Source organism: Lingula anatina, chromosome 2 (assembly GCF_051362555.1).
Source record: "Lingula anatina isolate TDL-2025a chromosome 2, LinAna3.0, whole genome shotgun sequence".
NCBI lineage: Eukaryota > Metazoa > Brachiopoda > Lingulata > Lingulida > Lingulidae > Lingula > Lingula anatina.
This window is the reverse complement of record NC_141768.1, coordinates 10,953,807-10,978,802: the sequence shown is the minus strand read 5'-3', so window position 1 is coordinate 10,978,802 and position 24,996 is coordinate 10,953,807. Positions and strand designations below refer to the sequence as shown.

The window sequence follows — 24,996 nt, the reverse complement described above, 5'->3', positions numbered from 1 at the left end:
TCTCCAAGCGGAGGAGAGCGACCCAGACGAAACCTTGAGACAGGAGGCCCCCCGTTGCTAGCTCCGCCCACCGTAACAGACATCGGACAATAGAGAGGCTTGCGTGTAATCTCCTTCTGTTATAACTCCTTGCTTATAGTAACTGGCTCGCGCTGCCAGTAATTACGCCGCGGGATATTCAGTGCACAGACCGTGATCATAAGACATACCGAAAATAGAAAATAGACATTGCATGTGAACGAAGCCTTAGAACTGAGGTAGTTCTGTTATGCTTCTCTGTGCATGTGAAGTGGAAGAAAGAGTCATGTTTGAGCCCATACATTTGTTAATTTGTTGATGAAAATTGTTTTACTGGAATACAATTATTAATTAAAGTGAAAGTCATTTTGGATGGTTACAAAACAAGTTTTCTAGTCTTACATAATGTAAAGAAGTGCCTTCTGCTTTGTTTTAGGCTATCTCAGATGACCCTCAATACCTTGAAAATGATTTGACAATTTTTAATATATCCAAAATTATGAAAACTCCAATGTTCTAGGAAGAGACAGCAATAATCACACTGTGAAAAACAGAATCATCCACTCCCAAGGGCAACCCACCCCCCAGGTATACTAAAATCCCACAGGACCCATGCACATCCCAACTTCCTCACTCTAATGGTCTAGATGGTGGAAATTATAAACACTCAGAACGCCTCACATATAGACTCACTGATGTACAGAACAACACAATCCCTGACTTTTGTCACAAAAATGTAGTTATAACAACAAATGAAAATATAAGAACCTCACTCAAATATAAGAATCTTGTAGGATTCCTATAAAATGTAGAAATTATAGTGGCACCGGTAGACCTAACAAACTGTTTCTGAAATGTGTCACATTAGAATGCAATCAGTTAATAAAACAGCCTGCCTGCTGTTTTTAGCTTATAAAAATTGTTCATTTGCCAAATTTGCACAATAAGCACCTCCCCCCCCCCCAAACCAACCAACCAACCAACCAACCAACAAACAAACAAAAAAAGGAGGTGGGGGGTTAGTATGACCAAGTTATAAAACATGACAAACCTCGCAAGTTTACTAAGTCCAAGGACTCTTTTGTTTGGCAAATAACCTATAGAGACCTGAAATACAGATGAAAATTACCAGTTAGGAAAATATATTTAGAAATTACTTTTCAGTTGTATAATGTAATGCAAAAGTCTGAAATTGCACATTAGTTTTTTTCAGTAGTAAAATTCTTGTTTTGATCAACCCCAAAAAATGTAAAGAAAACATTAACACACAAAGTACATAAGGGCTCATTCCCATTTAAACTATCAGTCTACACATATCGATCCAATTCTGTGGGGATTCTTGCTAAATGCAATCAGTTTAAAAGATTTACACGCTTCTTCGTCTCCAATGTACTCATATAATCACCAGCTTTGCTGTATCCTTCTCTACACCAGGAAGTGGTGTGTAAATATGTTTAACCGATTGCATTCAGTGAGAGTCCTCAGAGTTGGATTGATCTACAAAGACCGATAGTTTCAATGGGAATGAGCCTTAAGACTATTGAATAAGGACATGGTTTGAAGCCATTGCTGGCAATGTATGTTGCTGGCACTACTTACTGCTGATCAATAATAATAATGATATTTACCAAATGTTGGATGGTACATTCATAATACTAAAAATGGTAATTGTAAAAAAGACATTGTTTATTAAAACATTTTTAAAATACATTTTCAAGAACTGCATAACAAATTAGAATAATTTTTTTTGGATGTATTCGGTAAAATGATAAATTCACTTTGTAAAAGTTGACAATGCTCAAGGCTCTGGATGTTTTAAGTTTTGTTACTTTGAATATCTGAGCACTCTGCAGCTTACTGTATAAAACTGTTCACTACGTATTGGTAAAAGGTGGTGGATTTTGTGGTCATTAATGTACATTTTTTTTGCAACATTTTTTTTTGGCAAATTTCCTTACAATTTCAGCTTTTAGAATATTTTTCAATCAAAATAATTTTTTTCCAAAAGAATTTAGACATTTTACTACCTTCCCAATAAAAGGCACCAGATGATGTTCACACATGGAAAACATTTCAATGTCTTTGACTATCACCATCTCATCATGATCTTCATCGAATATGGCATCATTTAGGACATCTGAAAATTTAAAAGAGTAATTTTTAAACCAGTGTTAGAGAGCATTCAGATAAGCCCTTTGTACTAGCTGGATTGATCCAACTCTGCAAAAGATTCTCCATAAGTGCAATCACTGGCATCGGCTTAAATTCTTGAAATGCCTCCTCAAGCAGTTAGGGGGTAATTAAACCAAACCAAGTTAATTATCCTTTGTAGCTCCTCCAGGAGGCGTGTCAGACAATTAAGCTGATAACACTGAATACAATTTGGAATCCCCTGCAGAGTTGTATAATCCAGCTGGCACAACGTTTGAATCTGAACGTTGTCATAGAAATGAAAAAATTGATGTATAATAATAATTTAAAAAGTTTGGATGTTACTGTCAGGCAGGCTAACACATGTTCTTGTTGACAAAACTCCTTATCAGTCCGTAAGTCAGGGTACACACCGGATTTGTTTCTACTACTTGTTACAAACTGCTTTGAAAAGCAGGCATGAATGTTTGTAGCAAAACAATAAAAGACAGTCCAATGTGGGGTGGGGGTATGAGTTTACAGGAATAAAATCATCAATTCAAAAATCACAGAAGATAATGTTTATTCATGCCTCACTTAAAATGCAGGGTATACAAGTTGGAAATCAAGAATCACCAAATTATAATTACTTCATTCCATGAATGATGAAAAAAGACTCATTCAGGAGTCACTGGAATGGGGTTCCTCACAGATCTCATTAAATAATATGAACATTTCATGTATCTTGAGAAGTAACAGTGGCTTTCAGTGGTAACCAAAATATCCAATGGGCCCCTCATAAAAATATGAAGTTTGAAAGTGGGTCTAGCAAAGTCAAAGCACTTGTCAAGGCCAATTGTTTTAACAGATGGTTGTGTTAGAACATTTAAAACGTTTAATCCATATGAAAATCATATATGTAATAATTACAATCACAAACAAAACTTAATTTTAGCTATGTCATCTAGAGAAAGATAGATATCAAATGAACTGAGTAATTAAAGGGCTTGCAATATCAAGTTTTTTTAAAAGTCCTAATACCCAAAGCTAATGGAGACTTTAAAGGGTTTGAGACACATAAAACTCCATTTCTCAAAGTGTGTAGATCCAGCACTTGATCTGTACACCAGAGATATGTTTGAATCAATTTACCAAACTATAAACACTATAAAAACAATATATATTAGTAGAAAAAAAGTGTTTTAGAAAACCCCTCCTCGATATGCAAAAATGAAATGACAGACCTGTGTCACATGGTACAGTTACATCATACAAGGTAAGGGTCTTTGAGAATCAGCTGAGCTACATACTGAATACAGTGAAGATAGGTAAGGTTGTAGTACATGGAACTGGGCAATTTTCGTTATGCCTCAGTGTGTTGCTCTGGAATGCACTAAAAAAGCAGCAAAAGCTCTGGCATTCATGTTTACATTTCCAAAGGACAGAGTTTGAGAAAGATGTGGACAGTTAATTGAAAAGGAATAACATCACCCTAACAAATTCCTATCAAGACTTCGCTCTGATCACTTTGAAAGGGACGTGTACAAGCAGTTCTCTGAGCTATTGTTACAACTGGGTATAGAAAATGTGTATAAGAGGCCTAAATTCAAATAAGATGCCATACCTACAATATTTAGTTTTACCAAGTGTAATGTAGTAGTTTGACTTTACAGGCGTGTTATATCTTATTTGTAGAGTTTACGTCATCAATTATACACTTGAGTGAGTACAGACGGAATAAAGAGCACGTGGTCTAGCTCTAAAACCACAGGCTCCTCGAGTGTTTCTAGCGACAAGTGCTAAAACTGCAAATCAAGGAGATGGCAGGAGCTCTACCAAATTTTCCCAAGAAATGCAGGGACATGCTGGAAAAAGTGGCAAAAGCAGTTGGAAAATTTGCTCACCGCAATGCCAATAAATGCAGACAACAGTAAAAGGTGCCACACACTATTGTTGCATTATGCCGGACCTGGTGTGAATGATATCTTTGAAACATTTGAGGACATGATGATTACGATGTGGCTGTAGAAAAACTCACTGAGTATTTTGAGCCGAAAAAGAACACTGCCTACGAGATTTTCAAGTTCAGGAATGCAGATCAGACATTAGGAGAACGTCTTTACACTTACCACACGAGGTTAAGGACCCTAACGAAAGACGTGACTTTTGTGAGTGACTGTCGGACACTGTGCATATGTAATTATTATTTTTAACTTACTTTTCAACTCCAGGTTAAAAGTAATTCAAGGTGGGAAAGGATATGTAGTAGTTTGACTTTACATGCATGTTATATCTTATGTGTAGAGTTTACGTCATCAATTATACACTTGAGTGAGTACAGACAGAATAAAGAGAACATGGTCTCTCAAACCACTGGCTCCTTGAGTCACTTTATTTTACCAAGCAAAGTAGCAAATCAGTGTTCAAAGTTAACGCCGGACTGTCAGCCTGAGTTGTTGAAGGGCTGAGGAGTTTTTGTTCTATCGGCAAATTTGGATTATGATATTAACTTGTCTGTGTTTTTTGCCATCAGTTTAGCAGCAAACATCCATTTTATAATTCAGGATTCGACATGTATCTACCAGTACTGGTGTAACATGCCCGCAAACCCAAGTGACTTTCTAACGGATCACTTACATAGTGCCTCTGTGTAATAATACAGAAAGTCCAAAAAAATTTGACGAAAAAAGCGCCTCACTGACCTTTTTTTATCATTTCCAGTTTAAATTTGCCTTAGAAGTTCAAAAATTGACTTTTAAAAGAATTGTGCATGACCTGTGATTTACTTCCGATATGAAACTAGTAGGTGTAAACAACACGGTCTGAGCAAACTTACCACTGAGGACATCTTCAAACGGTGCAAGAAAAAATTTATTTGTAAAACAGGCTGAGATAATTACTCGTTATTTCAAGTGTGTTGCGCTGTGTTGCACTGTATTGCGCAATTTAGGGAGACCGCCTCACACCTCCCTGCTTTGGTATGTGGAAGTAAATTTTCAGATCTAACTGACCGAAATGGCCAGTGTTTGAAAATAGTTTTATGTCATGCCCTCCATTAATAAGGCCAGTTTTTAATCCATTAAGTTATCATTTAGAAAGGTTAATTACATTTTAGGATATGGAATTATTAGATAAAAGGAAGAAAAGATGGTATTAGAAAGAGAAGTCTTAGATGCAGCAACATGCAGGACACTATATACCGCTTGTGCTATCCCAACTTAGACAAGAAATAAGCTTGCCAGGCTTTTGGAAGTAACAGATTTGGTGTTTTGTATTCGATCTATCCAAGCCAAGGAAAGGGTTCCAGCTCCAAAAATATTAAAAAGAAACTTTTATTACTACCACTGTAAATGTTTTTAGAATAAATTTAAAGTTCTTTTAATAAATTTCAGACAAATGAACCGTATGACCAATGGACTCAGAAGTCATGTTTTTCTTTAGAAAAGAGTTTGTCAATTAAAAAAAGCCGACGAACTTTGAAAGAAAAGAAAAATACATGCAGGTGTACTAAGCTTGTCTAAATTATAGATCTACATCCCGTACATCTAGATAAAAAGTGCAAGACCACCGTCTGTTGTTTGTCGGAGAGAAAATAGTAGGACAACGCTTACATGAAAGTCACGTCTGTCATTCTTTAGAGCAATTATATGAACCAGTAGTATTATAAAGTGTTTATATGTTTATATTGGCCTTTTGCTTTAATTTATTTCGGTTCACTTACCTTGAATCTTTTCTTCATAACCTTTTGTGAAGAACAACATTGCTTTTGATGCCCTGGCAGGGGTTTTTAACAAACCTTCTCTTGAAACGTCTTCACCAATCCCTTTTAGTAAATGTGTATATGCGTCTGTCATTTCACAGAGACGTTCCTTCTCTTCGTTTTGATTTTCTTCATCAACACTATGTAACCTTCCTGGCGCTGAGGGAAAGTCCGCATCGCAGCTTAGCGTGCGAGTTCTCCCGTTAGTTATACTTCGCTTGTTGTTTTTGTCCTCATAGAGTCCATACTGTTCATCTCTCATGACAGACATATTAAAGTCTTGTGAGATTGATCTCGTTGCTCATACAAAAGACGTACTACCTGTACGAAGCCCGTCCCTGCCGTACTTAAGCTCTCCGCTCGCGAGTTTCATTGGCTGGCGAAAAGATCTTCATAGATTACCGGAAGTTGGTATAGGTAGTGATGACGTCAGAGACCGGGAGGCGATAAACGTTGAGTGCACGCAGAGCTGTACAGGTTGGTGCAATCACCCAAGCTGGCCTGACCTCATAAGTATCGTAATTATCAAAAACTTTAAGTCTACGCTTGCTGGTGATGACCTGCTGAATAAGCATTTGAAAAGACGGCAGCGTGACAACATAGTAGATAGGTCACTTTCTGGAGGCCAGCCTCAGATTTAGGCCTATTACAGCATTATTACATGTGCATTACTAGAATTACTACAGGTAATTAAGGTCTCATTCCACCCTGTGTTACAAGGCCATATATCAACGCCTTGGCAAAACTGTGCCCTCCATCGCACCTTTCATTTATGTTTTTTTAATAAATAAATTAAGGGGAGAATATGCAATCTTACAATCCCCAGTCATTTATATCAACGTGCTTATAGATACATGGTAGTGAATTGTTGAGTAGATGTTTTATCGATGAACTAACTACACTTATTTATATTTGTTTTTCATTTCTATGGAGCCCAGTGCCTGTCAGCCTAATGTCTAAATCTGTTCTTTTATTACATGTTTTGCAGAAGTGCACTGCTTTTTTTATCAGCATTCCCCACTAAATTAGCCCCTTGTAGCACAGAAATGCAAGAAATCAAGATATTAAAAAAAAAACAAAAAAAAACACTGCAGTTTTTTTCGAAGTTGAAATAAAAAAAGTAATTAAAAATTTTTATTTTCTCAACTCATTCATGTTAGATATATGGCTTGGTATTCATGAGAAAGAAAAATGAAGTTTCAGGGAAAATTCCCTTTTTATGCTGCTATATATAACCATCTTTTAAATCTGTAAGACCTGCTTTAAATGGGTATATGGTACAAAACATTGAATCCAAGTGCAGGGATGGGTTCAGCAATGATTTTTAAGTAAATGAAAATAAGTTTGGACACAAAATTCCCCCAGATGGGATACCTTAAACTGTTAGTGGTACACTAATTGGTACTTATGGTGTCATCCTCAGGTCAAGTCTTTGAATTGCAATGTTTTTTTTTTAAATTCAGTTTCATGCATGTGGTGACTTGGATCAGAGACTCATCTATTTAGCTAAATTAGTTTGGGAAATTACTTAATGGGTTTTTTAATGTTTTTACAAGACATTTTTTATCCATTCAGTCAAAGTGAGCTGCTTGAGGGCATTTCATGGGCTGACATTATGTGTATGTTAAATTTCATAAACATGTTGAATGTATGGATGAAAGACTTAATTTTACGATGAGCTGTTATTTTCTTACAGTATTCTAGTTGATTTAGTAGTGTATACTTGTACAAATTCCATATATTGTGGAACATGTCTTTGGGATGTAAGCATAGCTGGGGGGGAAAAGGAATCCAATTCCATGAACATTCCTTGTAATATCAAATTAATTTACTTTAAGTTTCATTTTTTTTATTTTTCAGAATGTCGTTGATGCAGTCAGATGATAACTTTTACCTTATTCCACAAAATTATGAGAGAACATGTTTTGAAGGCTTTATAAATGTACATGTAAGTAAAAGTTATAACCAGTGATAAATGTAGTATAATTCACTTAAATTATTACATTTATGCTCCTTTTGTCATTTTTTATTGAACATTGTCTATCAAACTAAATGGCCACGCATTGTGTTTGTATGCCTTTGCTGTTCTGTCTATATCCTCAAGGCCTCTCAAGATCTATTTAATAATGTTAGTGAGAGGATTGGAGTTACAGAATATTTCCACATCTAGATACAATAACAGGCTTCATAAACAATGGGGCTGCGGGTTTGTGAATGCAATTGCCTTCAACCACAATTTCATGGTCCGATTATAAAAATTCTGCCTATGTGCACAGAATTATAGGGCTCATTCCCATTGAAACTATCGGTCTATGTAGATTGATCCAACTCTGTGGGGACATTTGCAATGCAATCAGTTTCACAGATTAACACACCTCTTGTTTCCAATGTCCTCGTATAATCACCAGCTTTTGTGTATTGTTTCAATGCCAGGACCAGACATATTACGAGTAATCTATTAAACTGATTGCATTTAGTGAGAGTCTTTGCTGAGTTGGATCGTTCTACGCAGACCAATAGTTTCAATGGGAATGAGCCTATAAACTGCAAACAATTTGACTGACATCATCTGGGTCTCTTGTTGTATACTGGAGTATATATATAGGTTCTTTTAGGAGTTTCTCAGGAGAGTGGACTTGTTGTTCACAGTTTAAGATGTAGTGTTCGCAGCAAGTATTTTTACAAAAGGACCATGAAATTGAGGTGGAAGTCAATAATTCAGCGCATGTAATCACTTATACACAGTTCCAAATCAGCACCTGCATAAGTGAAACTGGGTGGTGTATTTGTACATACAGTGCAGTTTCATGTTCATTTGTTCTATTATGATGGTTAAGTTATTTCAAATAAAAATCTTTCTTGAAATACAGCTTCACTGTGGGTCTGTTTTTCTGTATGTTGACTATCAATGATACTGTTAGTGATTTAGGGAGTTTTGGTTTATTTCTGCTTATTACATTTACAGGGTCAAGAGCACCAATTCCAAATAAGTTTGCCACCAGGGGGAACATTTTCTCAAGCATCAGTCCAGTGTGACTTATCTCTGCAACAAATGCTACAGGGTTATGAGGCAGTGATTGAAAAAGTAAATGTTTTAGTCTGGCAATTAACATACACTAAAATTAAGTGTTTTGACAAATGATTCATACATTGTATATATAATTTGTCTGATAATTCTTCAAATTCATACTATATTTTAAGCTGCCAAGAAGTTAGATAACATATCTCGCTAGCTTCTTGGCATTAAACAAACACACACACACACACACACACACACACACACACACACACACACAGTTTGTGCAACAGCGACTGCAAACAGTATATAGCAAGTCAGTTCCACATGAGCGAAATGATTACCTTAAAGGCATTTCATTTCTAAGAAAGTGCATTAATTCTGTTTCCTGATTGTGAAAACCAGTCTGATTAGGAAACGGGCTTTAGAATAGACACCACTGAGTCGACACTATTGATTAATGAGCTAATTTCCTTTTCTATTGACTTAGCGTCTACAGCAAAGTCAGGATTTGGCTACATTCCTATTGGAGCTGAAGACAATTGCAGTAAGTTGATGCAGGTCAGATGCAAGCTAACTCTTTGAAGACATATAAAGTTGTACAGTGAAGAGGTTTTCAAGGATTACATAAATGTTATCTTTAGAATTGAACTTAAGACTGTCTGACAGTCTGTTTGAGTTATGCATTATAGTAATGTCTACCTTTTGCCTTTTTTTTGCACAAGAAACTAGTCTTGAAGATTATTTGCATTTACCAAAGATGAAGAACTAAAAAATATCTGCAAAATCATGTATTTGTCTCAAAATTAAAAATGTTATTTAAAGTTATTAACAGTTGGGCGATATCATTTTTTTTAAATCTGTGCTTATATCCCATTTGTATGTGTCTGGTTATTCTATCGATTGTGCATGAAAAAAAAAAAACAAGTAAGATCAGCCTTTGTCTGACACATAACATCTGAATGTCCATTACTGGTCTGAACTACTCTGCTTGTTGAATTTCAACCCCTTAGGGTAACTAGATAGAAATCAAGCTCTGCTTAGGCAGAGATCAACTGATCAATAATCTCATTAGGGTTTACTTAAACTACCCATTATTTGAGATTTGATTTAATGGCATTTGATTACTGTTCTCTCTAGGGATTACTCTCACACCTACACACATATGGGACTTGAGTTCTTATGGCACAAAATGGTAATTGACCAATAAAAGAGCTATTGATTTTGCATGTGGAAAGCAGTTTGTCTAGTTCACAGAAATAGTGTGGTTGTTCATATATCTGTATAGAAACATGGGCCAATCTGCTTCCAGCTGTTGTAATAGTCTCATCAAGGGTATTGATAGAATTCTTTTTCTCTTATGAAAAAAAAATTAAGTTTCATGTGAATACAGTGGGAATTGTTGGGGTTTAGTTTTCGTGTTCTTTTAAGCAAATGAGTGTATAAACAGAGTAAATGTATTGTCTTATTTTCATATCCTCATTGTTTTTGTGTATTTTCTAGATAATGTGAACTTGGTCCTTTTATTCGGATATTATTAATAATCATAGACCTCGTACTATGTGCCTGTTGTGTCCGACATAAAGCTAATTTCGATATCATGATTATGTAACGTGTTGTCGTCCAAGAGCTCTTGAGTAACATGACAGCTTCTTTATACAACACCGATGTAAAGCAAATAACACTACAATTTAAAGTAATTAAGATGTGTATGTGCCAGGCAGTAATGTAGCATTGAATCCAGCTAGCATATGGAATTTGGATATAATGCTGTTTCTAAGTAATATCTGGGGGGGGGGGACCAGCTTAATTTGGAGCACACAGAAGACGGACGTGAGTTCGTAGAGTTAAGAGTTGGAGACTTCATCCTATTTTGGGGCCCACGCTTGAATTAAGCTTGCAAAATTTATAGTTGTTTAGGACATTCGTTTGTAAAAAACATTCATTACACTATTTGAACATCTTTTATTAGTAAACAGAAAGGAGTGGTAAACACAAGATTAAGTGATATCATGTTACACTGTTCCTTCCTTTTCTTCTGAATGGATAACTTTTGTACCTTAGTATAATCATAAGTGCTTATTTTAAATTGTAGGAAAGTCAGGCCCAAAAAAAGCATCTAATTATGCTTCCTCCACCATCATATTACAAACAACTACTCACAGAAATAGAGGAACTGGATTGGAAAAAGTAAGTGCATTTTCTTTAAAACAACTTTGACATTTTCATGAAGTGCAGATTCAGTTTAAATTGATGAAATAATCACTACTTGGAAGAAAAAAAAATCATAATCTTTGAATACAAATGCTTAAAACGGATTTTGTTATTCATCACCAGAGGTGTAAAAATGGTCTGGAAAATGTGTTCAGAGCATGCTAAACTAGAAAAGCACTCTGAGAGCACAGACCTCCACCAAGGCAGGATAGTCTCCACCCAATGCTGTTTTACCCCTAAATTTTCATTCTATAATGGTTTAGTTTTTTGATTATTGATTATTGATTGATTAATGATCCGTATCACCACCAAAAACTAATCATCTGTTCCTTGGCCCACTTCTGACAGATCCTGAAAATTTCATCAAAATCGGTCCATAACTTTTTCTGTAATGATGCTAACAGACAGACAGACAAACTAACAGAACCAAAAACATAACCTCCTTGGCGGAGGTAAAAATGAAAAAAGGGAATCAATTTTTATTTACTTTATTCCAGTGAATATGATTTGCCTATAATAATATTTATCTTTATTGATTTTCTATTTTCAAAATCTTATTTCATTAGCGTATCATATGTGGACACCAGTCTACAGCAGCTCCATCTACGGGCTATGGATCAAGGAGGCAGAGAACATATCTTAAAAATACATATAAGTTCTGAGGTATTTTTTATTATTTTACCTATTTGTTTCACCTGACAAAACCATAATATCAAATGAATAATGTTACTGGAATGGGGCATAATTCTTAAATGTGGCCACTCACCAAAGCATCGCAATGACAGTGTGACATGTATATCTTTGTTTATTTGGATCACTGTGTCTCTCTTTGTTGTTGGTTTTGCTGAAGCCTTAACTGGCCAAATGTCATTCAACTTGTGTTATTGTGTTTGTCAAGTTATTTCGTTTATTCGTTTTATTACACAAGATGGAGGGGTCCTACATGTTCAGTATGAACTGACTTTCATTTTATCAAGTTCCAAACTCATATCCTTAGGCTTTACATGTACAGTACATTTTGTACGTTTGGCTGAAGAAAAGGTGGTATATGTAGATCTAATATAGTACAGTTTTCAGCAGTTAAGTGAACAGTAAGCTACTAAAATTAATGCCTGTATTTTGAATTTAATTGAAAATATAATTTTGATTACAAGAAACAACAATGTAATTATATAAACACATTATCTTAATAGTGAATAAATGTAATATTTAAAATTGTTTAATTGAAGATATAACATTTTTACATTGTTGCAAGCACAGTTTGGTTTCTGTTTGTTAAAAATGGTTACTGAAGTGAAAACAGAAAAGAAGGATTCTTGATTAAAAAAATAATGCATGAAAGAAAAGAACAATTGTATTATAGTAAAGGTGATGTTCAGAAAGAAAGTGATTTAAGAGGTTTCCAAATAATATCACTTTAAATCTATCTTTGAATTTTAATGAGAAAAGGGTGTACATTGGCACACTCTTTATCTTTTCATTTTTTATAGCATCCAATAGAGAGGCCTATATGCACAGTGGATTTACCAATCCCTTTTAACATTAGCTGGTCCAGTCAGGTGAATGGAATACTTTTTTGCTTCCCAAACATAAGATTTGTTGTTTTGTCCAAATGATTAACACAACACGAAATACTTTTTTGGGTGTAAAAGATCTTTATCAAGTATATAATCTTGCAGATGTGCCCTTTGAAAGGACTGTTTAGGGCAAGGCATATTCTTTTATTCTAGTTTTAATTTTTAATTGTCATTATCAATGGGAATCATCCAAGATGGCCTTAATTATCATGCCTTACAAGTGTGAACTCAAATGAGATTGGAGAAGAGTGGGGTCATAGATAACAGCTCACTATAGTGATTGTGGTGTGATAACAAATAAAAACCAACACAGTTTTCCCACAGATATTTTTCTGGTTGTTTTCTCTTAAGTTCTGTAGAATAACAGTCTATTGCACAATCACTTTTGCATTGCTTTATAAGATGACCTCCCCTGTAAGTGGCGTTTCATCATATTGCTGAAAAGTTAAAGTGGACCCCACTGCATAATAATTCCTACACATCTCCAGTCTCATATGACTTTGTGTACCACTGACAGCTTCATTTAAGGCTTGCTCGGATGATCTCCTTTCTAGCTTCACTTCCGTACTGCATATAAAGACTTTCAAAAGTTCTTTGTCTTCTTGCTGTTGACTATTTGATGAGTTACGTATACTTTTGTTTTGTACATTTAGACTGGGATGCTGCAGTTCTTGTATAAACAGTTCCAGAAAATGCTAGAAACCCTGCAAGACTTTTGGAATCAGCTTGATGAAATAGACAGTAAAACATGGATCTTAGAGCCAGAAAACCCAGTCAGAGGGGCGTCTAAGCGAAGGATTGCTTTAGGTACTAGTATTTGAAAGTTGATTTAGTTCTTTTAGTGATTAATAGCAATAAATAGAAAGAATTGTTTATATCCCAACAAAACCCTAAGATAACTACTTTAGGTTTGGGTGTTAGTGTAAATGTTCGAGTATTCTATTAAAGTTCACCAAATTTGAAGGAATTTAAACCTTGATTTAGAATCAGTTGCATATTGTTTTTAGCTATAGTCTCTCTCCAGTCTGTATACTTCTTTCTAAGTTTACAGAGTGCATGAATGCATCTCGTCCCTCAGAAAAAACATAACAAAAATGTTTCATGCATAAAGTCTTTAAAGTCTTTAAATGATGTTGGCCTGAATGATGGTTCTGTCCAGAAACTATTCTCAGTCAAGTTACATAATGGGCATGTCAAATGTTTGGTCACCCAATCCCATGTTGTGGATAGGTGGAGTACCTTCCCTGTTGACGCAGTCCACCTTTATTTCATTAGTCTGACTGATTGAAGTCTCCATGAGAGAGACGCAAGCCATGTTATTTAATTGCTATGTATAATGCGACAGGTCTTCATGACTAATCTGCACATTTTATGTTTCATATTCTAGGCAATAATTCTTCTGTCCAGATTCAAGTTGACCCAAAAAATCCTAGACTTCCACCAGAATGCAAGCTCCTTGGTGCTGATCATGGTGTGTCATTTCATTATCAAACTAGCTATCTAATACTAATAATAATGATAATGTTTATTCTGGCAAGTATAAGTTGGATTGTACATGCACTTTAATAGAGTGATAAATGCATGTAAAACACATTATAACATTGTCCACTAAAACATAAATGAAGAATTGAATGATTGAAATATTATATCAATCAACTTATCTAAAAAAGTTTAACACAACTTAGTTTATACACAAAATTGTTTGAGTGCCCATGGGATAAAAGTCTGCAGATCTAGCATTTTTGGAGTTTTGGAATATAACAACCGAGTGTGCCTTATGGCATGTGGGTGTCCTCTCACTTTTGAAAATAATTGGCTCAGTTAATGTTCTTCCATATGCATACTTTCAAACATTTCATGACATAGATCATCGCGTCTTCTTTGTAAAGAGACAGAATTTGCCATTCGTAAAGCTTCAGTTTAGGAGAATTCTGGATATAGTATTGTAAAAAACCTTTTCTGGACAAATTCAGTTTTCGGTTTGGCATTTTGTTTGTCCAGGATGCCACATTTGTATAGCATATCCTAGGGTAGATCATAAAACAGAATGTGTATTTTCAGTAACTCATGAAACAAGAAACCAACTCTCTTTAAAATTCTGATAAAATGTGTTCTCTGGCTAGCTTTTGTGTTAATGTAATTGACATGGGTTTCCCAGTTCTAATCCTGAGTTTTATTAAATCCAGTAATACATTATGGAGTGAAGTGGTAAAACGTTCATATAATTAATGTGTCATTTGTTATTTTTCTTGGGCTCTGAACAGATCATGAAAATGAGTAATTCAAATAATTTTTAGAATACTTTTTATCAAGATTCAATTAAGGTAAAAAAATTAACATTCTTATTTGACTGATGTTGATTTGCCTTTTCTTTTACAGTGATAAACCCACTGAGAGACAGTCTGAATAGTAGAATTGGAGAATGGTATGTGTGGAAAGCTATTTCAGTGTTTATAATTTATAGTTATAATTCTTACCCAACAAACCATTTCATCATGTGTTATGAAGTCAAATTTATAATAATGGGTTCTTAACAGCAGCTAAAAATCAAAAGTTTTTACCACTTCAATATTTCAATGTCTCACATGATGCCTTCTTCAGAGAATGAGACTAGAGGTGTTCTGGTGGCCTCTACCTAGGACTGCAGTTAGTCCCCTCTCACCTCCTCTTTATATGTTACTTTCGTAAAAATGGCAAATAGAGATCAGGGAGAATTGTTCTTTTGATTTTTATATACTTATTTCCAGGACTTTTTAATAATGTTCTCTGGGCTTAGTATTCAGTATTTATTTTTGTCAATGATAGTTTGTCTGGATATCTTACTTCATTTGCCCCATTGTTTCTTAGTGTTGACATACGTAGTTGGCATTCAGACCCTCAGCTAATAGTATAGTTATTTCTGTATTATGTTGTAAAACAGCTACATGTATGATGTATTCAAAGGTAAAAATCTTTATTTTCTAAAGAACATCAGATACTTCAAGGAAATGTAGTAAAATGTATTGAAATAAGTAGATTTATGATAATGCTTTTCCTCCAGGAATCCAGAGGATAGCATTTTTAACAACTTGGAAAGAGTGCTCAATGTCCAGTTTCCTTCACCAGCAAATTCCAAAAAGGAGGTAGCTGTGTTGTTTTGTAATGAATTTTGATGGCAAAATTGTATGCATAAAACATTTAACAAAAATTTGCATCAGCTTTTTGGGAACTCAGTTTTGAGTGTGTTTGGTGAGACCCAGTATTTGCACATCTGCTCCAGCACAGTAATTATTAGGTACTGTTTAATAACTGTAAGAGACATATTGGTAAATCAAAACAGAAGAATGTAAATAACTTTACGCGCAGTGGTTTAATACTTAAATTTGATGTAGGACTTTAACATGGAATGTGGGATTTGCTATGCTTACCGCCTTGAGATGGAGATTCCAGACAAAGCCTGTGATGACCAGCGTTGCGGACAACCTTTTCATCAAACTTGCTTGTACGAGGTAAGAACAGCCAAAATATCCAGGCTTACTAGTGCATTTTAATGGCTCAGTGGTTGTATGGTGTTTTAATTTGGACAAATTGGGATGACCGTTATGTTCACATCAAAATGAATTTTATTTTCCCAGTAATTAATTCTTATAGAGTAGATTAATAATCCACTAACAGTAGAAACTGCACCCCCCCCCCTTTATAATTTAGAGCTTTGTTTTTTTTACAAATAAAGTAATGAAACGTATGGGGGTGCTTTTCTTAAGTGTTTATTTTAAAGTTTGCAGAAGTAAATTGTTTGTGAGAGTTCTGAGTTCTTTTACTTCTTGTAGTGGTTGCGAGCACTCCCTTCTAGTCGCCAAAGCTTTAACACAATATTTGGAGAATGTCCATACTGTAATAAGGTAAGTTAAAGAAGTTTGCTTCAAACATTTGTAGAGTAAGAAAATAACCTCCAGGAAATCTAACCAATTTTACCTTTTTTGACAAAATAAAGTATGCAGAGATATTGAAATAATTTTTTCTGCTTTTGATTTCAGCCAATCACAGTTAAGATGCCATCCTAGCAATAAAACATAAAAGGTATTGTTATGATGCTCAATGCCAAATTCCATGTAAAATGTTTACCAGAGGAAGAAAGCCTTAATTCAGTTGAATATTCCATGTGCCGCGATGTGTGTATGAAGAGGACCTATTGCAATCCATTATTGCTCTTATTACATAGAGAAAAAGAAGGATTGGGTGGAATGAACAATTTTTAAAGACAGAGCATGAACTAGTTATGAAGGACGGTTACTGACTCATATGTGTCAGTCATGATAAGAAAGTTCAACTAAGGCAAAAATTAATCACATTTTCAACATTTATTTTTCAGGTTAGTACTGAAGATGCATATATACTAGTATGTTAATACATTGTGCGTCTACAAGTGTAAAGACTTGGGCAAAAAAATATACCAACACACTGGTGACAAATTGTTACTATACATTCATTCAAATGGCAATGTTTTTTTAAAGAAGTTCTAAAGTCATTTGCACATTCAATCAACCTTTCTGTTGAAAAGATTAAATCTCATTGTTTGAGAATCTGACATTTTAGTCAAGTTTCCATTAAGCAAAGGAAGAGCAGTATCACAAGTCACACCCATATACAGGCATCAAATAAAAGCAGTATCCTACCAAACTGATAATATATTCATTTATTGCAAACTTCAAATGATGGTCTCAGCACACCGTTTTACAGGTTGGGCCCAAGCATCTTCTCTGGTCGTACCCAGGAATCAAATTCCTCTAATGTCACAAGTTTCATTTCATTTGAAGCATCTTTCAGTGAGATCCCTCTTTTGTGCGCATGTTGAGCAATAGAGGCAGCCTTATCATACCCAATGTATGGGTTCAGAGCTGTTGCCAGCATAAGAGAGTTGCTGACATTTTGATGAATGCGCTTTTTATTTGCTTCTATACCAAACACACAATTATTAGTGAATGAGAGACATGCATCACCCAGAAGCCGAATGGACTGAAGAACATTGGCCACAATCATAGGCTTGAAGACATTCAATTCAAAATGGCCATTACTTCCTCCTATGGTGATGGCCACGTTGTTCCCCATGACCTGTGCTGCCACCATGGTAATTGCCTCACACTGAGTTGGATTCACCTTACCTGAAAAATGTGCAAAAATAAATATAATTTCTAATGACATTCTGTCATTTTTGTTCTTCTTAAAGATAAGGGGGGGGGGGGGGGGGGGTGTAATCCATGTTTGAGGATTTATAGTAATCAAGAACTTGTCTCAAATTGCATAAAATTGCCCATCTGATAACTGGACTGATAAGGTAAAGTTGTCAACTAAGCAGTTTATGTTAATCTCTGATTCCTGCTGCTCATGTTTTTTGCCATAATTATTTTAATCTGTTCAAAGAATATCCTCATAGCTAACAAACTGATTGCTATGAAAATCAATCACTTGTTAACAAATATTTGGACTGTGATATCAGAAAAATGACGGCAAAAACAAACCTGGCATTATGCTGCTTCCTGCCTCATTTTCTGGTAAAAGCAGTTCACCCAGGCCTGACCGTGGTCCAGAACCAAGAAACCGTATGTCATTTGCCACCTTCATCACACTACAGGCCACTGTGTTTAAGGCACCACTCAATTCCACCATGGCATCATTGGCTGCAATAGCTTCATACTTATTTCTGGCTAGCACAAATGGCAGCCCTGTAACATAATTTAAGAAAATGCTCGATTCCATCCCCTCTTTAAAATAAAAATCAATAAACATGGCCAACAGAATAAAAATTTATAGTTCCTAACCTGCTTAAATGTAAAAAAATTGTCGCAAATGGCAAAGAAACTAACAAACAAGATGTCCAGATGAACTTAGTTGCAGGTTTTGAGATGTTATAACTCTTTCACACACACAAAAACTATAATCTATCAAGCCGTTACCTGTTTGCTGGGCAATGTATTCCACAACTCTTGGACCAAAGTCCACCTCTGTGTTCAACCCAGTACCAACAGCTGTCCCTCCTGCAATGACAACATCCTTTTTTTTTTACATAAATAAATAAAAGTAAAAAGTGATAAATTTAATGTTAAAGTTGCAGATTTTCAAGAACATGAAATCTTTGAGTTTTCAGTAAAGCACCCTGTTTATATGATTAAAAGATTTTGTGGAACATTCAAGATAAGATAAAAATTTATACAAGCAACAAACACATAAAACTTAAGTACAGGAAATTGTTTTGCTAAGAACTAAAATAAACAACTGAACAAAAAGTATTTATGAATTAACTTGAAACTGCACATGTAAAGGGATGAACACTACTTATAAACATATGTCAGAGATAATTTTAAACATTATGTTCTTATAACCATGAATTTGAAGATTGATAACAATGATACCACCACCAAACATAAAACTGACAGATGCTGCCATTATTAATTGACCAGTAAGAGAAAAGAAATTCCATGCCATCTATATTATTATCAATCAGAAGTGACAATAATGTCAGAAGACGGCAATCTTGGAACTTTGCTATCATCTATCAAGATAGTAACATTCAAGTACTAAATTACATAATATACTAATTATGGGTTTGTGCTTTTGGTCAACATGTTGTTTTGCATACCTATATCAGAATTTATTATTGTAAAAGTATACTATACAGTAGATTTGGTTTAAGGAAAATGCTGCCTATTTAGATCATGCAAAACCTACCTATTGCGAGTTCATAAACACGTGGCAGAGCAGCTTTTACCCTTTCAATGCCATATTCTAACTGCTGGACATAGCCACTAAATTCACTGCCAAGAGTCAATGGTACAGCATCCTGAAAAAAATATTTGTAAATATCTTAAATCTACAGAAACAAAATACTGCATGTCTATCTTCACTGACAATATACTATAATATTAGTTTTATTTGACCAATGTTGATGCAATCCTATAACAGTACCTGACAATGTGTTCTCCCAATCTTAATGATGTCTTTGAACTTTTCAGACTTCTGCTTCAGTGCATCATACAGGGCTTGCATTGACGGCAAGAGACGCTTGTGTATCTCTAGGGCAACTGCAATGTGCATGGCAGTGGGAAAGGTATCATTGGAACTCTGCAACAACAGAATCTGCATGAATGTTTTTCATTTAAAAAACTTGACAAAAAATGGCACCATGCATCAGTGCTCAGTTTTTATTAAAATGATGGTTTAGTCAAACAAAGACAAATTCCTATATGATGTTTTAAACTTCAACAATTCAGTGTGTATTGTAATGAGGGCCAAGACCTGGGTGGTATAGCAGCCAGGACCCACTTATAAATTTTAGGTTGATTGACCCCCCCCCCCCCCCCCCCCCCCCCCCCCCTTCATGGGTGGCTGATATTTTCGTATCTTCCAAAAGAAATCGGTTGACTCAGATTTAAGGATCTTGGTTGAATTCCAGTCAATATACTTTGGCCAGTGTCTATTACATGTCCAGAAATGAGAGCTGGTATTGCCCACAGTCACTGATATCTTGTGTATCGATCATTAACCCTGGTCTTCCAACTGTCCACCTGTCTCACCAATGTTAAAGAAATAACACTGGCAACTGACCTTATATATGGTCCCACAACGTTTATAAGAGGGTTCTGGCTGCTATACCACCTAGCAGTCAGTGAGTAACAAAATCTTCTCACATCAGTCTGATGAAGGCACATGTCCAGGTTGGCCGTAAGGTAACAGTATGAAAACTTTCCAGCGTGTGCTTTACAATTATCATTAATGATCCAACTACCAAGCTAATGAACACTTGATCAAAAGCAACCATATTTTGGGTTGATTCAAAATGGTAAAAAAAAAAAAAAAAAAAAAAAAAAAAAAAAAAAAAACAGAGTTATGTGCAATTAACTTCAAAATATTTCTCGAACTTTCTTTTAAATCAACAGAACTTACACTTCATCACAACAATTTTGATGTTTTTTTACATACAAAGATAAATATATTCCTTTGAAAATTTCAGTTAAAACTGTAGATTCATTTGACAAAAATATACTATAATGGTGAATTGTTATTTGCATAACTTTATCTGAATGTCATAATAATATGTCACTGAGTCTGTATGCTATTTCTCAAAACAAGAAGTTCATTCAAACTCACTCAAAGTTAATGACATATGCAGTATAGAATGTAACAATAATATAATATGGGTATTGATACCATGTTAAGAAGTTGCATTTGGATATTTCATTACACACGGTACCTTTGACCTGTCTAACCACAAAAGATGTATTGAAAATGTTGGTTATAATCAAAACGGTAATAAAAGATTTACTTCTTTTCTGAAATGCTGAAGAATTTCATTTGCTATTTATTAATGCCCCATTAGAGTACCAAGTATATATCCTCATTGTATCAATTCTATCCCAGTTAAAATTCTGCAACTGACACAATGTATCTATACTCTTTTGTCTTTTAAGTTGATTGTTTATATAAAATTAAACAACCATTATGTGCATATATTAAACCACCATTATGTGCAATATGTTATTGTTGTTATTTCTCTGTCCACTATGGGTGCGTTTACAATGAAACTATCCTACTAGGTACGTCTAACTCCAAGGGACTCTCGCTGAATGCAATCAGGTTTAGAGATTAACAAACCTCCTGGTGTTGAGTAGAATACAGAAAAGCTGGTGATTATACTGTACTAGTATGTTGGAAACAAGAGTTAATCTGTTGATCTGCTTTCAGCAAGAGTCCCCGCGGAGTTAACTCAAACTACAACGGTTTTATTGTGAACACACCCTCTAACATGATACCTGACACATGTTGACGTGGTCATTGGGATGGACAGGGGTCTTGCTTCCCATCACACCACCCAACAATTCAATGGCTCTGTTGCTGATCACCTCATTTATGTTCATATTGGTCTGAGTGCCTGACCCCGTCTGCCAGATCGCCAGTGGAAAGTGGTCGTCCAACTGGCCATTCATTATCTAAAATTTTAAAAAACCCAATTATGGACACAACAAAAGTACATAATACAGTCATTTCTATTAATTTAAAAACTTTGAGTTGAGAGGATAAGTTAGGATCAGTACTTGATAAAAGACTTATGACTGAAGGATTTCATGAATTTTAACACTTTTAAGTATCAAAATTAAAATATTAAAATACTATATATAAGATCACTGTACCACTCCCACTACTAATATTTTTCACTACTAACACTTCTTACTAACAACTATATTTGGTAAATAAATTAGCTTGATTTTCAGGAAACAATTTTCAGGATCAATAACCACATGCATCAGATATCAGTCAATTTAACAGCTGAAGTCATTTTGCCTCATGATCTGTTTTGATGCAATGGCCCACATAGGGATTCTGCATGCCTACAGTACATAGTCAGCAATCAAGAATATAAATCATTTTCAAAATGTGTAATTTAATTGGGAATATGAATGATAGAAATCAGGTTATATTTAAGTTAGGATGAAGTCTCTGGTGGCAATATATTAAATTTTTCAATGCCAAAACTTTACAATACCAGTTTTAACAATAGTCTTCAGCAATGCATGAATTCATGCTGAAATCCAAAGCAAATTAAAAAAATACTAACATGTACATGAAAATAAAAAAGACCGTTCAAGACTGTCAAGTTGGCATCACTCAACATAAATATGTCTTTGCACACAAAACTTGAAATAAACCTTTGCATATTACATGAAGGCCCATATTGTTAGTGACAGACAGGTAATGCATACACCAAAGTAGGTCAACACGGAATGTCTGCATGGTACAAGGACATTCAATATCAAAATATGTGACCTTGAATACAAGCTTAGTTTATTCACTGAAGAAAAAACATACATGCCCTTCAAAGCTCCTCCAGTACATGTTGGTAGCTTACAGGTTGACCCCAAAACTACACACCACACTTAGCACTAGTAAAATCTTCAATCTTCAATAGAGTTTCATGTATATATGCAGTTCAGTAAGAAGTTTGATGCAAAGCAAAAATTATAATTCTGATAACATCACAAGTGACATTTAAGGTACAAAATCCTGAAATTGACCAGGGACTCGACTGTAACTTAATTAGCACAACTGTTTAATATTAATGGTGGTTTAGACATAAATTGCAGATAATGGAAACAACATCTATGGAAAGTTGCAGGTTTTGGCCAAGGCTTTACTAGCCTAGGTACCTGACATTCTTTGGAATCCCTCTGTACATTGAAATAGATACTCCAGTAAACCTTTTCCTCGACTAAGTAATCATGTGCCTTTTTTTTTCAGTAATGGACATACAACGCTCTAATAGAGATAAAGCAAAAAAAAAAAAAAAAACAACAGTAATGATGATCTCACCTAACTCTGACCTTCATTACTAGAATTCAATAATCTTTAAATTTCCAATAAATCATTTAAATATAATTTCATGATCGCATGCTTTCTTTATTTGTCTTTCACCATCTACACTTTGGTATCATAGCAGATAAAATCTACAAAATATGTAGTTTTTCTTAGCTATATATATTCTTAACTGACAGTATATTTTAAATTCTTCCTACTGCAGATACCATACCTCTTCAGCAGCCTGTACTATTGCCTCAGAAGCTCTTGGATCCAATCCATATTCCATGTTGATAACAGCAGCTGCTTTCTTTAAAATGGCATAAGCACGTATAATTGGGATCTAAAAATGAATTTTAAAAACGAATATAGTAACTTTTACATACAGTATAATTACCAGACTTCTCACATCTAGATTCTACAGTATCTAAGCTGAACAAATGGATGTTAGGTGTCATCAGTTTTTGGGGTAAAAAAAAAAAGATTATAAATAGCACACGAAGTTGCACACAGTCTTAATTACATCTACCTCTAAGTCTAGGCAAGAAATTATTTTATAATTCCTTAGTCTCGGTAAGAAAAACAAAACTAAAGATATTAACATCCTCCTTCAATTGAAGTTTCTTCCTTTATATATTTTAGATTCATTTTTTGTTAAATGATGAACATTTTGATGAAAATATAAAAGTCTTACTGGCATTCTTTCTGTGACTCCTCCAATATCAAAATGATAGATAGACCTAGCTGTTCCTGCTCCATAATATTTGTTTTTAGGAACTGATATCTCTCCAAAGGCATCCTCTTCAATGCGAAACCCTGCCTGCAGAATTCAAATAAGTTTCATATCAATGTTAAACCATGTATTTCTTTTTTCCATTTTGGTGTAGTGACATCAAAGTTTTCTCAGCTCCTTGTTTACTCTCCATGATAAGATGAAGTTAAGATCGTTTTGCAAATAATTACAAGATACAGAAAATATCTGTGCGTAAAAGCTTTAACTTTTATTTAAAAAAAAAAAAGCACTGAAATGCATATATGTTGCTTTGACTGCAGTCAATTAGTTGAAGATTAAAAATGTCAATAAGTGCTCTAAATAATTAAAAAAAAAAACATTGACAAAAGAAAACTAAATATTGCACCTAATAATAATTAAGAAACATTTACACTGAAAGAGCATTTTATATTTCTAGGGTTATTAATTATAATTAACATAACGCTTAAATCAATATAGAGTTAAATTATTTCAAAATTTGACATATCTCAGTCCATATTTTATAAAATTGTCAAACCACTATTATATTAATTCTAAAAATCAAACTACATGCACCTGTATAACATGTACATTTACAATGTTTTATACTGCAATCTTTAGAAAACTTACAATTTCGCCTGAGTGTTAACAGAGTATACTGTCATTCCCATTACAGGGCACATTACTAATATAAGTACCAGTAATACATGTATGCAATACGATTCACTCTAGCACAAAACATCATTTAAAAAATAAAGACGTAGAAACGGTTGAAAAAAAGTGCAAAATGCGTAAAGTAAGCTTTCCAGCAGCTGCAAGATTATCATTGTGAGCAAAATATCTAACTATTACTAATAAACAAATAATTACCTCGGACTGTATGCTCATGTTTTATATTGGCTAAGGTGAAGTAGTCTGTTCTAACGCAACGGCTCCTGTTGACAAGTTGCACACCTGTAAGGACCGGGAGTAGCCTTGAAGAGTTGTGTACCTCGTTTAGCAATGCAAATCCACGCTTTGACCTGGGTTTGACCTATTTATAAAGTGTATGTTATTCTTTATTAATTTTCGAAGCTTAATTCTTTAGATAAAACGCACAGTAGTTTTTATTTAGTGAGTAGTTGAATAAAAATTACTTGCATTATCCCATTTTAAAACCGACGTGTCAAAGACTGTTGTATATGCAGCGTTGAAAGATACGAAA

General features: G+C 34.6%; 3 protein-coding genes across 10 annotated transcripts in view; 1 reads left to right on the top strand and 2 right to left on the bottom strand.

The window, feature by feature from the left end:
• The window catches only part of LOC106171897 (GTP cyclohydrolase 1), a 29,670-nt gene extending 23,491 nt beyond the window's left edge, over positions 1 to 6,179 (bottom strand). For all 3 annotated transcript variants that reach the window (XM_087005746.1, XM_024074621.2, XM_013552403.3), the window contains exons 1-3: positions 5,870 to 6,179; positions 2,046 to 2,155; positions 1,070 to 1,125 (exon numbers count right to left, since the gene is read on the bottom strand). In XM_087005746.1, the coding sequence (XP_086861872.1) occupies positions 1,070 to 1,125; positions 2,046 to 2,155; positions 5,870 to 6,179 (476 nt within the window). The remainder of the gene's footprint in view (positions 1 to 1,069; positions 1,126 to 2,045; positions 2,156 to 5,869) is intronic.
• Positions 6,180 to 6,254: 75 nt separating this feature from the next.
• Positions 6,255 to 17,374, top strand: LOC106171898 (E3 ubiquitin-protein ligase FANCL). 4 transcript variants are annotated; one of them, XM_087005742.1, is made up of 14 exons: positions 6,255 to 6,385; positions 7,769 to 7,856; positions 8,874 to 8,993; positions 9,415 to 9,471; positions 11,020 to 11,114; positions 11,705 to 11,801; positions 12,629 to 12,697; positions 13,369 to 13,522; positions 14,103 to 14,186; positions 15,095 to 15,140; positions 15,756 to 15,837; positions 16,087 to 16,203; positions 16,525 to 16,596; positions 16,732 to 17,374. In XM_087005742.1, exons 2-14 carry the CDS (start codon positions 7,770 to 7,772, stop codon positions 16,756 to 16,758), a joined length of 1,107 nt encoding a protein of 368 aa, XP_086861868.1. In that variant the 5' UTR covers positions 6,255 to 6,385; position 7,769; the 3' UTR covers positions 16,759 to 17,374. The 4 variants fall into 4 exon arrangements, with proteins under 4 accessions (XP_086861868.1, XP_013407858.2, XP_086861869.1 ...); XM_013552404.3 differs by lacking the exon at positions 6,255 to 6,385 and adding an exon at positions 6,392 to 6,594; XM_087005743.1 differs by lacking the exons at positions 6,255 to 6,385; positions 15,756 to 15,837 and adding an exon at positions 6,392 to 6,594.
• LOC106171896 (fumarate hydratase, mitochondrial) lies at positions 17,041 to 24,838 on the bottom strand. Of its 3 annotated transcripts, XM_087005735.1 has the most exons (9): positions 24,663 to 24,838; positions 23,736 to 23,861; positions 23,274 to 23,384; positions 21,502 to 21,678; positions 19,658 to 19,813; positions 19,421 to 19,532; positions 18,649 to 18,729; positions 18,214 to 18,417; positions 17,041 to 17,856 (listed from the first exon to the last, which is right to left on the bottom strand). In XM_087005735.1, exons 1-9 carry the CDS (start codon positions 24,678 to 24,680, stop codon positions 17,429 to 17,431), a joined length of 1,413 nt encoding a protein of 470 aa, XP_086861861.1. In that variant the 5' UTR covers positions 24,681 to 24,838; the 3' UTR covers positions 17,041 to 17,428. The 3 variants fall into 3 exon arrangements, with proteins under 3 accessions (XP_086861861.1, XP_086861862.1, XP_086861864.1); XM_087005736.1 differs by lacking the exons at positions 23,736 to 23,861; positions 24,663 to 24,838 and adding an exon at positions 22,556 to 22,646; XM_087005738.1 differs by lacking the exons at positions 23,274 to 23,384; positions 23,736 to 23,861; positions 24,663 to 24,838 and adding an exon at positions 22,560 to 22,626.
• Positions 24,839 to 24,996: the final 158 nt, after the last annotated feature.